Genomic DNA, 16,767 nt, shown 5'->3' on the forward strand with positions numbered 1-16,767 from the left:
AAAATCAAAAACTGAAACGATGGTAGATACTTGAGTTAATTTGCTAGTAAGCTTAGTTAAAGTAAAGTCAAAGTAAAATATGCTTTATTGTACACCAAAACCAAAACAATAAACATATTATAACAAAGATAGCATGTACAATAGGTGGCCTTATCGCTAAAATAGTTAATTCATATTATTGTTGTGAAGGTAAATCGTCGGATGAAGCGTGCGTGCAGGCGTGCGGTGAAATCACAAACATTCTACTGGCTCATCATCGTGCTTGTATTTCTCAACACTGTGGTGCTTGCCAGCGAACATTATCAGTAAGTTCATATTTCTCTCTATTATAAACAAGGTGATGTCCGCGACTTTGTCCACGTTAAGAGTATTTCTGTTGTCTATGGTCCACGTAGATAAGGGATTTTAAAAATCTAATGGAAATTTATTGATTAGCTTATGTCCTAGGTCCATCTCCGGAATGCAAGCCTGCCCTGCCCTTGTAACTTTCATTGATAGCACTAGAAGAGTCGTCAATACATTACTGCTTTTAACGAATTTGTATACCGTCTTTAAATAATCTCTTTTTTATAATCCTGACTAGCTTACGCCCATGACTTTGTCCGCGTGGACTACACAAATTTTTACCCCCCATTTTACCCCCTTAAGGGTTGAATTTTCCTTTCTTAGCGGATGTCTACATCACAATTGAGCTGTACGTTGATAGATCAGTCAGCCAGTCAGCTTTTCCATGATTCAACATCAAAATAACGAAATTTCTAATTTTCAGATGGTTTAAAAGAATTGTTGATTTTGTTTGCAGTCAACCCCATTGGTTGGACTACTTTCAAGAGTACGGGAACGCAATTTTCGTCGCACTTTTTACATTAGAGATGTTGGTTAAGATGTACAGTTTAGGATTACAGGTGAGTGTTGAACCTCAGTTTGAATTAAAAATTTGAGTGTATTTACTTAATTATTTAAAAAAGAGTTCACAACTTCAGTGTTACACAAGGAGGTTATCTAATAGCTTCATCGTTTTCCCTATTTTATTAATGACATGAGGAGTGCATGTTTATTATTACGGCACAGAATGAGATACTAAAACTTCAACCTAAATAGAAGGCTTTTCTGTATTAAAGAGAACAAACAACACTGGCGCCATTAGTCCGCCTTGTGTGACACCTCATTTATTAAAAGATTTTAGAGCTACCATTATTAAGTTGTTGTTTAACAGCTTCGTTGCTATAGTAGCTATATTATTCGGCTGCGGATCCAAGACTTTATGGGACCTTTTTTGTTCTCACATTCAAGGGCTTCTGCTAGAAATCTTTTAAAGAGATAAGTTTCTGTGCGAGCTGAATTTTTCTTTATTGCGTCATAACAATAAGTGTCGCTATTAACGCATTAATGAAAATAAATATTATATGACCATACTTATGTTGTGTATACTGTGTAGGGCTATTTCGTGTCACTATTCAACCGCTTCGACTGCTTCGTGGTGGTGGGCTCCATCAGCGAGATGGTGCTGACTAAGACGGAGCTAATGCCGCCGCTCGGCATCTCCGTGCTGCGCTGCGTGCGTCTGCTGCGCGTGTTCAAGGTCACCAAGTATGTGCAGCTAGTATACCCACTCGCTATGACCGATTCAACTGCTTCTTGATGGTGAAGAAATCTTTAAAGATACACCCCCTCCTGAGAAATAGAAAGAGCTCCGTGTGATTCTTATCCATTAAATATCTCTTCAATGTATGTGAAAAGGCCGCGGATTTCAGTATTATACTGTGCAACTTTTCTTGCGTGATGTCACTTGTCAGCTTATCATCCTGAACTCGTGCGCCTCGCAAGAATCAAAAAAAGCTTCAGAACTTCATCGTTAAAAATCTGCATTAGTGGCTAAATGCTTTATCTAGTCTTGTCTTATTTTAAGAGATTGAATATCCGCAAGAGTGCCCCTCTAATATCTAAGAAATATATTCTTGCCGTGAAGACCCTGGGGCCATTGAGTCTCAAACAAATTCTTATGAGACATTTGACCGCGGTTCATTGCCTCATCTGGTGACAAAAAAGACTGGCTCATTTTTTGTGCAAAGAAATCATCTTGCTGCTGGATGTTTCTTGAATTGATGTTGGTTGTTCATCGCAGAAATTTAGCCAGTTTAGGCACCATTCCACGCGGGCATGATTTTAATATAGGTTAGATTAGCTATAAGTTTTACTGTATTATTTTTGATTTGTTGTTGTTCTACAGATATTGGCGATCACTATCCAATTTGGTAGCATCGCTGCTGAACTCTATCCAGTCAATCGCGTCTCTCTTACTCCTGCTTTTTCTTTTCATCATGATTTTTGCGCTGCTTGGCATGCAGGTACTAGTTCTACTACATTCATTGTTAAATAACATTGATATGTTAGTTAAATCATCATCTTCTTTAATGAATTAACATTTAGTTGATCTCTTGTTAGGTTTTTGGCGGCAAGTTCAACTACGATCCTGTTGAAGAAAAAGATCGTCACAACTTTGATTGTTTTTGGCAAGCCCTCCTCACAGTATTCCAGGTATAAATAACTTTGTGACTTTTTAAAATTCATATTTTAGAAAATGTTTATTTCATTCAGGCTAACTAATGATTCTTATGATATTTCAAGACTGTACCCCCGTTTTTACATTTATTGTCACGGTTATTGGCTTTACAGCATTATAAATAACGTCGGATCTTTACTTGGGATCTCCCAGGTTCTATGACGTGTAAATATTCCAGTGAACTTTGCCAAAAAAATTACTTACATGGTCTCTGGAACTTTTCAACTTTTCCGGAATCAGCTTCTGGGATGTACCTGCAAACTTTTGTAGATGTGCTGTGTGGGTCTTGATGACTGAAAGTTCAAAATGGCGTTCGTTTACAAGGCAACGATATCGTGAATATCTAAGACCCAAAGCGTCATCTGTGGAAAAATGAAGGAGTTATGTAACGACAGGTCCCCGATTCGAACGATTCTTTCCAGCAGAAGGAACTATCAGACATTGTTCACGAAAAAATTATGTACTACAGAACTTCTCGCATAGATAAAATGATATTACATTATTCCTCAGATTCTGACGGGTGAAGACTGGAATGCAGTGATGTATGAGGGCATCAAGGCGTATGGCGGCGTCGGCACCTTCGGCATCCTCGCTTGTATCTACTTCATCATACTCTTCATTTGCGGCAACTGTATCCTTTATAATAACTTACTTAAGTACCATCTTTGACCTTACCATACATCGTTAGTCTCTGTTCGGAACTATCTCTTAGCAGCTGATGGTGGTTCACTTAAATCGAGTACTTTCATTTCATTTTCCTTATAATTTCCAAGACGACGTCTTTCTTCCAATCATCTCATATTATATGCATCCCTTAGTAATTGAATCTATTCCATTTTTTTGGCAAGAATCAGTAAAGCTTAGTTAGTTAGTATTTTGTAATGGTATTTATAATTTACCACGTTAATAAAGTACTTTATTGCAAACTAGGAACCCGGCTTCGCACGGGTAGCTTACTACAATTTTCGTATGGATCTTTAATTTTTTTGAAATAAAATGTAGCCTATTTAACTCAGGAATAATGTAGCTTTCTACTAGTGAAAGAATTTTCAAAATCGGTTCAGTAGTTTCAGAAGTTACCCCCTACAAACAAACTTACAAAATTTACCTCCTTATAATTCAGAAGATAATAATTTCTTAATAGTAGAACAGATATCCTACTGAACGTGTTCTTGGCTATCGCTGTCGACAACTTGGCTGACGCTGAATCACTGACCAATATTGAAAAGGAAGAAGGAGTAAGTAATATAAATACTAAGAGCATTAATAATATTAGAAGAAGTTGTCTAGTGTTTATCGAACGTCAAATTGATATTTATTTGATTTCAATAATGGACAATAAAATATAAACAATATCGATAATATGTAGCAAGCCGCAGAAGAAAAGGAAGGTATCGAGGAAGGTGCAGAAGGCGTTCTTGCTGAAACAGATGACGAGTACATTCATGATGACGATGCCTACACCACCGATAAGTATGCTTTATTACGTATTTATATTAATTTTGAAAAGGGTCGGTAAGAGACACTTAAACTGTAAATAAATTTGTAAAAAATAAAGACAATTTTTTTTTAATTATCCGTATTTGTTTAAATCTAGTAGGTATATTATGAGGTCGAAAATATGGTAGTCACCAAAAATAGTACGTTTTTAAAAAACGTACACAATTTGATGTTTTTCTTAGAAAATCTTGTGCACCTTTTTTCACGAGTTGGTTTTTTTGAAGATCTTTTCATAAGTAAAGGATGTTTTGATACATAAATTTTACAGCTCCGAAAGAGACTACGAAGAAACAGGATCGGAAGGCGAACCACAAGAAGAGATCGATGGAGAGGGAGATGAAGGAATCATGGATGAAGAGATTGAAGAGAGAATTGATGAAGAACAAGAACCAGAGGAAATGGATAGCCATCAAAGGAATCATATAGGTAAATACACCATTTTTTTAGAAATAGTATTATTCCTGCTCACTTCACTTTATTAGATGGGTGGACGGACAGGTGGGATGGCTCATGTACTTAAAAAGTTAAAAGTTAAAAATGATTACTAAAATTCCATTTTAATTAAATGACTAAAATGAAATTTTAATAATCAGTAAAAAAATTGAAATAATAATGAATGGAAAAGATAATACATATTTAAAATTGAGTATTAGATTATTATTAATTTTTTTCGCAATACTATAGCCCAAAGATATCATTATTGAATTTGGTGACATACTTTTATAATATAATATTACTCATTCCCAAAATGTTAGAAGATAACTCATTGTTTGTTTACCATAACATTTAGAATACAACTTTATAAAGTTAGGAATAGATACAAAAGTTGTAAATTTAGCAAGAGATTGAAGACGCTAACCAAAACCAACACAGTGAATACAGAGTACGAGGATGAGCCACGTTTGAAACGTAAGCCGACAACATCATCGGCGAGGCCGCGGCGCCTCTCCGAGGTCGATATCCAAAACTCGGCCAAACCCATCCCCGATGCAACCTCCTTCTTCATATTTTCTAAAACAAACAGGTTAGGGACCTCGCAGGACCCATGCTTCCGATTAATTAGATGTTACTTTATATGCCTCTTCGTTTTGTTTTTATAATTCAATAACTATCGCTATATTTTTATTATGTACTTCATTATTTTTGTTAACTTTAATTTTGCAAACACTCTTTTGCAAAACATTGGCAATCTTGTTTTAGTATTTGCCTTTATTCTAATATTTTTTATATTTAATCTGATTCTATGATATTATAACTTATAACTTTACTCTCACTTCTTTTAGCTAATATCACATTTGTTTCTTATATTTGATCAAAATGTAGACGTTTTTGGTCCTGCAATACGATAAACACTTCGGCATGATTAGGTACTATAACTAATAGTGAACGTTTAATTTATCAAGAAGGGACAGAGAACTTACTTGGACAATATAAAGGTAAATTATCAATTGAGATATAAAACACAGGAATATTATCTCTTTCTGTCTTATAAAGATGGTGGCGAATTAGAAGAGGAAGGAACACTAGTTACGGCTAGACCGCGGCGGATATCTGAACTGAATATGCCAAATCAGACGCCGCCAATACCAAACGCTAGTAGTTTCTTCGTATTCTCACCAACTAACAGGTGATTGGTGATCCGGTACCCGTGTCTCATTGTGAACGATTGGCGTTATGTTATTTCAAGCCTGACTGATTGGTATATCCCAATGATAATTATAAATATACTCCATACCACAAAAATCATGTCGATAGTATTTTGGCCCTTTCAGCTTTCTACAAATAACTTTTGAAAACCCAGGATAATATGTTACATCAATTTGATTTTGGAAATTGATGTAGCACAATTTACAAATATTGTTAAATAAATAAACTTTCTTAACAATGTCAACACTTTTTGGAGTAACTTTTCTGAGACTGTCTTAATACAATATCATTGGTGATATCCTTTTTAGTTTTATAACATTGAGTTCAGAATGTAATCAGACTACATCATCTTTTATACAAGCAACATTTTAATTTGCACGAACGATTTCCTTATATTTTGTAAATATAATCTCTGATATTACAAAATTATTCAAAATTGATTTTCCTTAGCAATGAGATTACAGGGTACCTTTAAGATTCTGATGTTAGTGGTTAGGTTTGTTCGTAGATAAGTTCCTTAAGTTGTCAAATAGTACAGCATGAAATAATGTAGGATGAAGATTTAGAATACCTATTTTAGAGGTTCATAGTCATATTTTATTTTACGAAATGCCGTACGTTAGAAATTTTTTAGCATGCATTTTAGTTTTTGCTATTGTGTGCATGGTATGATTGTATATTATATTAATTATTAGTATATTTTCAGACATAAGGTGCATGATTTTGTTATATTTCAGTTATTGGTGTGCAATTACCTATATTTTTTATTATTATATTTATTTATTGATAATCTACATTGTACTTTAATTTTAATGAAATTTTAATTCAATTCTAAAAGAATGAAGATTTGTCTAAAAATGTTTTTTAAAATAAAAATTAAGCTTATCTAAACTATTGATTTACTAAAAGCAATTAAGTTAAAAGAATTATGTTTTTTTATGCTACGTATATCTAATTATCTAAGATATAATTATGTGCAACTTTATACATATTTTTGAGAATCAACGTAACAAGTTTTTCATCGGTTTAGGTTTCGTGTGTTCTGCTACAAGATGTCATCATCGTCTACGTTTGGCAACATCATCCTGGTATGCATCATGTTATCATCCGCCATGTTGGCTGCAGAGGACCCTTTGGATGCTGCACAAAAAGGGTTTCGAAATTGGGTAATATTTAAATTCTTATTCATAGTTTCCATTCATAGTTCCAACGTAAGTTTAGGATTACAGTTTATTTACCATAATCCAATTTTCTTTAATTCCTTAGAGCTTCTCTTCATTTTTTCTCTAATTTACTTCCCATGTCATTGACTTTATCAATTTCAAAAAAATAGGTGAAACACAAAGGAAACTCTTCATATTTACTAATTTTCTCTTAACTTGTTGTCTACCTAAGTTGGATCATTTTTGTCCTGTTTTTTTTGACCGAAGAAAATAATAATTTCATTAGTTGCTGAGTCAATTTGACATCTTCTTCACGGGCATCTTCACGCTGGAGCTGTTCCTGAAGCTAATCACGTACGGCCTCATCCTCCACCAGGGCGCTTTCCTGCGCTCCGCCTTCAACGTGCTCGACATGCTTGTTGTCTGCGTCTCTCTCATCTCCATGAGCTTTAAGTAAGTACTGAGCAGATGTTGTGTGTTGGCTCGTAGTTGATAAAGGTAAATCAAACGACAATGCACTTATACAGAAGGTATAATGCGAAACTTAGCAGATAAATAAACAATTTATCATTACGCCCGTTGATTTAGTATATGTTTGGTTACTTAGAGGGATTTTTTTGATAAGCTTATCTAATTCAGAGTTCATGTCATCTTGTTTAACTCATAGTATATTTATTTAGCGAATGTTGTGTACACATATAAGGGGTTGTTACTTAAACCCTGATCTATTATTTTTATATTTAGACAGTTTATATTTACAAACCAATTTTGTGTACCTTTTTAATAAAAGAAAATAATTTTCCAGGTCTGGAAGTATATCCGTTGTGAAAATATTGCGAGTGTTCAGGGTGCTGAGGCCACTTAGGGCTATCAACAGGGCCAAGGGCCTTAAGGTCTGTTATATTTTATGCAAATTACATTTACAAAAATTCAATTAAATCAATTTTGAAAAATTACTTAAAATATACAATATAATATTGAACAAGTTTTTCCCTGATTTATAGCACGTTGTTCAGTGCGTGATCGTTGCAATCAAAACGATCGGCAACATTTTGTTGGTTACGTCCTTGCTTCAGTTCATGTTTGCAGTCATGGGAGTGCAAATGTTCAAGGTAGGGGGCAAATTCTACCATTTCACTTCAAAGATCAGCACTATCAAAATCAGTACAAGTTCCCACGATACAATCGATATCGATATATCGATCACGAGTGCCAACACTAATGTGTTACACAAACAAATATTATCACTTTATCCATTACACCTTTGGGTAGTAAATATTTTCAAGATTTATTTTTACTTTTACTATCTTAACCAAACTCTTCTCTTCTTCTACCATTTATCTTGCTCATTTCTCATGATTTACATTTCCTTCTGTATTGTTTGTTTCAACGTAATTGAATCGAAAGCAAATAGATTTCTATTTGTTTTCATGCTTAAACTTTGTCTACCATGCTTTTTTATTCTGTTCGAATTTTTCAAGCAATATCACTTTTATTTTTTATCAATTAAGCTATTTTATTATTTATTATGTGTTTATCGTCGTGTCTGTATGCTTAAGTCTTTTCCTAATCAATCTCTTCACATTTTCATTTTTCAATTCATTCATAATCAGGTTCTATAAAAAATATGTAAGTATATATTATTGAATGCAAAAGATTTTTATGTAAGTGAATTTTATTGGCATGATCTGCGCCCTAGTTGACTAACATTTAGAGATCATTTCTAATTTATCGGTAGTGGTATCTAAACTATGTACTCGTACAACATCACTGAAAAAGCATGATTAATTTATTGGACCCAAAGGTGTAGAATTTACATAAATATCCGAATCATCTAGAGGACTAATAAAACCCTCGTTTACATAGTGTATAACCTTCCCCCTACCTTGGCGTTTACTTGTATTCATAATTCAGTCCCTTATCAAAAAAAGTCTAACAAAAAACCAAAAGTCTATTATTTATAACAACGTTGTAGAAATGTGATTTGATTCCTTTTCCTTATGCATTGATATAACAAAACCTAAGATACACAGTTCGTTACAATTAAACTCATAAAAGTGTTTAATGTCTGGTTCAACAGGCCTTCTTTTTTAGTAAAATAAATATTAAAAAAAATGTTATTCAAAAATAACAAAAAAATATTCTTTCAACTAATAGCACATTTTTTCATTCGACTGTGACTGGCAACTGAACTGATTTCTCACTTGTTTCCTACGTTCCTAGTTTACGTGAATTTTCAAATTTTTGTTCAAAGCTGATAACGTCTTAAATTCTGATATTACAGAGTACGAAATAAAGAGAAATCGTCAAAAATTTGATAAAGGCCATGTTGCCAGTTCGCAGTCGATATTTTTTACACATTTTCACACGAGACTGTATATCTCGGGTTCAGCGTATATTAATGTCCTCGTGTTATTAAAATTGTTTGCTTTCCCCCTTATGTCCTGACGCTGCGTTGCCGGACCAATGCGGACAATCCTTGCCCTGGTAACGTATGTCCACGCAACTAATACGCACTGTACCCTTCATTACGATTCACTAGTATGTGGTGAAATGTGTGATAGTAGCAATTAAAACTATAGGGAATATAATGCTAGTTACGTATTTGTTACAATTTATGTTCGCTGTCGTCGGTGTACAGTTGTTTAAGGTGAGAGTGCTATTACAAGATACGAAAAATTACGATTGATATCGTTATAGTTTTAAGGATTTATGTAACCCTTCCTTTCACTCGGCTTATGCTTTTAATCGATTATGAAATAAGCAGAAAAAATATAAACAGACTTTGATCAATACATAAATGTTAAGTATGACAAAAAAAATTAAGTAACAATTTTATTTTTATTTTTCAAATCGATTTCAATTTAAACGCAGTAGTAGATTCCATTTTATAATTAAATAACATTTTAAAATATTTGATTATGTTTGTTTTGTGAGACAATTTCATCTATTGTTGAAATAAGCAACTCTTGCATATTTTCAATATAAATATCCTCTAAAATTATAAACGTTATCAATCCTACCTATTATTTGCATGTAATCTAGTAATGTCCAACATGATTGCGAAATTATCAAAAATAAATAATTACTTACACGATAACTTAAAACTACGTATTTGGATAATATTTACTATCAAAATCAAGTAAAGCTGATTCAAATATTATTGTTGTTTTAATATCATGAGAAATGGGTTAAATAAATAATAATCCGTGTAATTAATTAAATTTAATAGAAGCTATTATATTTGTAACTTATACTTATGTAATTGTTTTGGCATGAGCAACCGATGATAGAGGTACTAATCTGGCATCTAATCACAGAAGTTTTGTTGCAGGGTAAATTTTTTAGATGTAATGATATTTCGAAAATGACAAAAGATGAATGTCGGTAAGTTATTAATAAATTTTGATGTAGTATAACAAGGAATTTGTTAAGATCTGAACACTATGGTATGTGTAAGCACAACATATTGAAAACCAATCCCAAAATCATCGTCGGTTAGCGAGGGAATCGACGGTAATAGCAAATCGCAGAATAGAACCGTAACCTATATCCACCAAAAGTACTATCGTCCTGTATAAGTGCCGTAGTAACTTGCAATTTTACTAAAGTTTGAATTTGATTATCGAAAGCCTTTGATAGTGTTGAACATTCAATGTTGTTTTCAGAGGAACGTATTTAGTGTTCGAGAATCGTAATTACGTAGTTAGAGACAGAGAATGGAAGAGGTATGAATTCCATTTCGATAATGTTATGAAAGGGATGCTCACCCTCTTCACAGTATCCACTTTTGAAGGATGGCCAGGGTAAGATCATATTTTTCTCTATATTGGTTTTTTTCGCACATATTCTTTTATATTTATGGGAATTCACAAGTCATTTCCAAAAATTCTTCCATTTTTTCTTAATTTTTATCCTTACCAATGAAGCTTTTTCTACTTTTGTGATTTCGTCAAGCTTCAAGTTATACTTAATATGAAGACAGTTTAAATTGATTTATTTGCAAAGCATCCAAAACATTACATATTTAATTATTAACAGAATACAGTTTAAAGGCTACTCCTAAGGGCTTGCATTCTGCTCACTTATATTTTGTTTTCTATTACTTACGTCAGAATATAGAATTCTTAATTTCTTTTCAGGTTATTGTACGTGTCTATAGATTCGAATGCTGAGGATCGTGGCCCCATTACTAACTTCCGTCCAATTGTTGCAGCCTACTATATTATTTATATAATTATAATTGCCTTCTTTATGGTAAGCTATATCAAAAACATCTAAACTAATATTACCTACTATTGCAAAGTATCAGAAGTTTATTCTTTCAACGCACAAGTATGGATTGTATTTACAAGTTGACTCATCCTTCGCTCGGGTGTGATTTTCAAAAATTCTCTTAGTGGAGGTCTACGTCATAAAAAAACTACCACCAAAATAACGAGTTTCTAGATCTATCGTTTTAATATCATCATCCGGCTCGCAGGACCAAAATTTTGGTATGTTTCTATTTCCTCATATTCACTTACATTCGGAGTCTTAATATTCATAAGTATTATGTTTTAGGTAAATATATTCGTCGGTTTCGTCATAGTGACATTCCAAAATGAGGGTGAGCAAGAGTATAAGAACTGTGAACTAGATAAGAACCAAAGGAATTGTATAGAATTCGCACTGAAAGCAAAACCAATTAGAAGGTAAAGACCACAAAATCTATAATTAATTTTATAAAGAGGTATTTGTTAGTTTGTACATTGGAGGACTAATAAACTCCAGAGCTCCAGAACTAATGAACTGAATCTGAAAAATGTTTTCACTGATAGATGGCGACATTATCCCCAGCTATAAATTATATCATGCGGACGAAGTTGCGACTAAAAGCTAATCTGTTATAACTTATAAGTTACATAATAGCGTTACTAAAATTGAGCAATTTTAAAGTGTTTAAGGTGCAGTGTGGGAGCGATGTAAATTCGTACCAATATTCAAATACAACTTTTGCAGTGATTACTACTTTAATCACAAGTCATTTATTTGTTAAATTAAAACCAAAATTAAAAGTTTCATTGTCCATACTCGCACAAATGTGAATCTTTTACCCGTATACAATCTAATGAATAATGACTTAAAGAATGTGCAAAAATACAAGACTATTTTTAATTCATTTAATTTCGTTAGATGTGAACACGATACTGTTTTATGGTTTCCAATAAACTACCATCTGTTATAGGTATATCCCTAAGCATCGTATCCAGTACAAAGTGTGGTGGTTTGTGACGTCACAGCCGTTCGAGTACGCGATCTTCGTACTGATCATGATAAACACCATCACTCTCGCCATGAAGTACCACAACCAGCCGCCAGAGTACAGCAAAGCGTTGGACATGTTAAACATGATCTTTACTGCCGTTTTCGCGTTGGAGTTCATTTTTAAACTCGCCGCCTTTAGATTTAAGGTAAGCCTTTGGTTGACTTCCCCAATGAAAGCAATATAAAAATTCAGTTTACTTAGCATTTTTCATATTATTTAACTTTCCTAAAATTTTAGAACATCTAGAAACTCTCCTGTAGAGACGAGTTGTCTTTTGTGCACATCTTTTTCATTGTATATGTTTTAGTTTTAAGTAATTGGTTACAAGGATATTAAATAAATAGAAGAAGGTACTCTTGAAATCACTTTCTTCTTGACTCTTAGGCTGAGATCTATCGACCTTTTACTTTGCTCAGACTTAAGACACAGTAAAAACGAGACAAGTTATAGTGCTAATATGAATATATCTCATTTTAACTGAAACTTAACTCTGAGAAAATTCAAGGTACCCTCTATAAATCTCAGCTTAAGAGTCCAGAAGAAAGTGATTTGCCACGTAACGACAACTAGAATAACTAACACAGTATTTCTAAAGAGTCAAGGCTTAAAAGTAGCGTCACAAATCAATTAATGATGCATCGAACTTTCTTAAGAGCAGGGTGGTAATAGAAGCCCACAACTGTATTTACATTTCAATGGGAAATACAATTAAAATCAATAAAGTTATAATATTTAAGAATAAATTTTAGAGAAGGTGGTTTTAGAAAATGTGTCTTCAATTAAAAAAAATTTAAGCTATATTAAAGACTAGCTGATGCCTGCGACTTCGTCCGCGTGGATTTACGATTTTTAAAATCCCGCGGGAACTCTTTGATTTTTCGGGATTGTTGTCGTTGCTTGGTACCTACAATATGAATTCACTATGAACACTTCCTGAATCTTGATAACCCAGGCGGGCAGTAACCCTGCAGCATCAGGATTAAGGAGTTGAATCCAGAATTTTTTATGTGACCACGACGTAAACTTTTTTTGTTGATTTAAAAAAAAATTTGCAAATCGGTAAATCGATGTAGAAAAAAGAACCACCTCCTTTTTGACAGTCGGTTAAAAACCGATGACCTTGAAATATTTACGGAACAATCTTTAAAATATCCCCTTTCTAACAAAAAAAGAATGAATGAAATCGGACTACGCGTTAATGAATTACAACTCAGTATACATTTTAACTTTCATCCCCTCTCCTACGGGAACCATGCTTCCTCATAGTATGACCTCAAATCGTACCAAGTTTCATTGGAATCCATTCAGTAGTTTCAGCGTGATGCGCGGCCGTGATACAGACAGACAAACAGACAGACAGACAGACCGACAGACAGACAGACAGACAGACAAAAATGAAAAAATTACAGTTTTGGGTTCAGTATCGATTATAGAGTGCCCTCGAAATAAAATTTTCAAAATATCTTCAATGTACAGAATTTGACCTGTTACAGTTTTATTATAAGTATTGATCGTTAACGATTTATTCGGTGGACACAAATGTATTAATGATCGATGCAAACATAAAATACAAAAAATCTGATTATTTTTCTTAATACCTAATTTTGTGTGCAGAATTACTTCGGTGACGCGTGGAACACGTTCGACTTCATCATAGTACTAGGTAGCATCATCGACATCGTGGTCTCACAAGTAAACGAACTTAAGAATCAGGTAATGCTCACTCTGCACGCTGCCAGCGGACTGTTTGATATCTAGACCGACACTATCACTTGTGACGTCGCCTAATTTCATAATGCCTCTATCTTTACGTTGATGCATCGTTTATGTTTATGTTTTAGCATCAAAGCCTTTAATCGTATCTGAATTTTGATTGTTAAAGTCTCTCTCCGATTCAAAGTTAGATGAACTCTATATATGTGGTAAAAAACAGCCCGCTTTCAAACTGTTATGTAAATTCTCACCGAAGCGATCTTGATACTTTAATATTATAGTAAAACAAAATGTCTAATAGCTTTCGCGATTCGCTTTGCTGCTAAATTGTTGATTAAAACTCCTATGACATTCGAGGATTATCATTTAAATTGTAGGTGGATAAGTCAGAAAAACATTAATTTTTTCATCATTATCATCATGATCAACCTATTGCCGGCTCACTGCTGAGCACGGGTCTCCTATTAGAATGAGAAGGATTTGGTCACAATCCACCACGCTGACCAATAAAATATCTAAAATAAATATTTATAAACATGCTGTACTAGAAAAATATACAGTCTTGAAAACTGATATTACTGATGGCAATATTAAATTAGGCGATGTAGTTACTGTCCCGAGCATGGACGACCTAGATGTTGTAATAACAGCAAGCTACAGCGGTCTCACATTAGCTCTTTTTATGTACCTAGATGATACAATTGAAGCTACCGTATTCATTTCAGGGAAGTGGGTTGCAAAGAACGCACGTTGTCAAGGTAAGTGCACGCTTTTGCTAAGAAAACTATGCTAGGTTAGATTTTGGGAGTACGCATAAACCACTGGAGTCTATCCATGGTTTATCTACCATGGATTGCAGAACCATGGTCTTGGTCTTAAAAAAAGCAAAATTACATAATAGATTTTGAGGAAGTGGAATTAGTTAATACTAACACAGATGAAGCAACAGAGATCATTAACTTAATTGTCATTTTTGATGAAAATTTAGGTTTTCTTACAACTACTTTTTCAAATACCAGTTACCTTGATTTATTTATTCATAACAATCAAGTTTTTTAAGAAAACAAATTCGAGATTTTTTTATGCAAGTTCTTTTTTAAAAGTAATGCACATTTTCTTGGCGATTGACTGGTTCCTAAAAAAAAACCACCAATCTATTTATAAGTTTTAGAATTCATATCGACCGCTCCCAAAATCCTACCATGAATATATTTTATCCTTCAATAGATTTAATACCTTTTCGTAATTTCAATATAATCAGTTTAATTATATTTTAAATCAATGTAGATTTGAATATAGTCAATGTAGGTTTTAATTTTAATATAGTCGGACGATGTTAAATATTTTTATCTAATAAAAGGTGGGCGCAACAACAAACTGTAGGTACCTAAGTTTTGACTATAAATAATATAATAAAATACATGTCCGTTAAAATGTTCGATGGTACTAAACTAGCTTTAGATGTTGTGGGCAAATTAATTTTAAGGTTAGCTTTTGATGTAAGTATGAACTGCATTTTGGGACAGTAACTTGCAATAGATACATACTGTATATCCAACAGATATTACTAGATCTAGTAAAATGCACAGAAGCACTATACTATCATCATACACAATAGTTTTAATAGGAACATATTATAATAAACTCAATAGGTACATATTTTAAACAATATCTATAAAGCATCTCGAAGTTATTCAAATATAGCTTATGAATACACTAAAGTCAGTACAAAAAATAGTTAGCACTTTTATAACATAGCACTTTGATATTAATAGACTTAGGTAGATTACAACTTTACAACTACTTGCATAAATAATAATAATAAAGAGGGAGATAAAGGGGAGAAAGGAAAAGAAAAAACAAAAAGGGGGAGGAAGGGCAAAAGGAAAGTGACAAAAAATTATTCAAAAGATTTTTTGCGTAAACTGTAACATTAAGACATTTAAACAATTGAGATTCAAATATTATAAATCTGTATTACCTACCATTTAAGTGATATCTATAATTAGTATATTTAAGTAATACTGTGTATTTCCATAAAATAAATAATCGTTACCTAACTTGTATACGATAAAAATATTGAAATGTTCTTCTTATTCAGAAGTCATTTTGATTCTTCTTCTGCGCGCCATAAAACAAAATTAAAATTTGATTCTTCTTAACTTATTAGATTTGAACTATGTATTATTATAGGAACTTTCAAAACAAGATTTCTGTTTATGATTTGAAGGGGTAAAAGACATTATCTAGTAACAAATGTAACTTTAAAGGACCGTATTAACATAAAGTTGTTATACAGGAGAGTTCGATACCATCAATCAACTTCTTTCGTCTCTTCCGGGTTATGAGGCTGGTCAAGCTTCTCTCGAGAGGGGAAGGCATAAGGACTCTGCTTTGGACATTTATCAAGTCCTTCCAAGCCCTGCCTTACGTAGCACTTCTTATTTTGATGCTCTTTTTCATTTACGCCGTGGTTGGGATGCAGGTAAGTTAACTTGGCACAATATGGTAAAGTCTGTCCACTAACATAGTGTCGCTACCCAACTTGACTGTTTATTATTTATATTCGCACCTATTTTATAACCATAACAACAATATAGTATTCTATTTTTTTTTGTACGTACCAAAATAAAGAGAAAAAGAAAGTAAAAGTGGACAGGGAAGCACTTATCTCTATGATCTATTTTATTATTAGAATAGAAAACATTTATTTAACAAACACAGTAAAAATAATAAAATAAAAGCAAAATAATAATACGCCTGCGGGTAGATCGACACTACGTTAGTGAACAGATTTTAGTTGAAATAAGTTTTATGTAAAATTTAATTGTGCACTAAATCTTATACTAAATTATTGGTAGCAAATCATAATT

The 16,767-nt window shown here is 33.1% G+C and overlaps 1 protein-coding gene across 19 annotated transcripts in view; it reads left to right on the forward strand.

Moving 5' to 3' along the window:
• LOC117993310 (muscle calcium channel subunit alpha-1-like) overlaps positions 1-16,767 on the forward strand; it is a 72,765-nt gene that overhangs the window by 39,175 nt on the left and 16,823 nt on the right. For 9 of the 19 annotated variants that reach the window (XR_011238112.1, XM_069506681.1, XM_069506682.1 and 6 more), the window contains exons 12-33: positions 190-305; positions 803-905; positions 1,439-1,590; positions 2,231-2,348; positions 2,446-2,538; positions 3,074-3,194; positions 3,716-3,801; positions 3,933-4,036; positions 4,332-4,489; positions 4,937-5,087; positions 6,741-6,876; positions 7,160-7,326; positions 7,679-7,766; positions 7,878-7,985; positions 10,208-10,260; positions 10,542-10,679; positions 11,016-11,130; positions 11,437-11,567; positions 12,101-12,326; positions 13,796-13,894; positions 14,620-14,652; positions 16,194-16,379. Coding sequence is in view for 18 of the 19 variants with exons in the window: in XM_069506681.1 (XP_069362782.1) it covers positions 190-305; positions 803-905; positions 1,439-1,590; positions 2,231-2,348; positions 2,446-2,538; positions 3,074-3,194; positions 3,716-3,801; positions 3,933-4,036; positions 4,332-4,489; positions 4,937-5,087; positions 6,741-6,876; positions 7,160-7,326; positions 7,679-7,766; positions 7,878-7,985; positions 10,208-10,260; positions 10,542-10,679; positions 11,016-11,130; positions 11,437-11,567; positions 12,101-12,326; positions 13,796-13,894; positions 14,620-14,652; positions 16,194-16,379 (2,682 nt within the window). In the remaining variant the exon portion in view is untranslated. Of the gene's footprint in view, positions 1-189; positions 306-802; positions 906-1,438; positions 1,591-2,230; positions 2,349-2,445; positions 2,539-3,073; positions 3,195-3,715; positions 3,802-3,932; positions 4,037-4,331; positions 4,490-4,936; positions 5,088-5,557; positions 5,691-6,740; positions 6,877-7,159; positions 7,327-7,678; positions 7,767-7,877; positions 7,986-9,415; positions 9,524-10,207; positions 10,261-10,541; positions 10,680-11,015; positions 11,131-11,436; positions 11,568-12,100; positions 12,327-13,795; positions 13,895-14,619; positions 14,653-16,193; positions 16,380-16,767 lie in introns of all 19 variants that reach the window. The other 10 variants (XM_069506683.1, XM_069506670.1, XM_069506684.1 and 7 more) reach the window with 5 other exon arrangements.

The sequence above is a fragment of the Maniola hyperantus genome, chromosome 23, assembly GCF_902806685.2.
Source record: "Maniola hyperantus chromosome 23, iAphHyp1.2, whole genome shotgun sequence".
NCBI classification, from domain to species: Eukaryota; Metazoa; Arthropoda; class Insecta; order Lepidoptera; family Nymphalidae; genus Maniola; species Maniola hyperantus.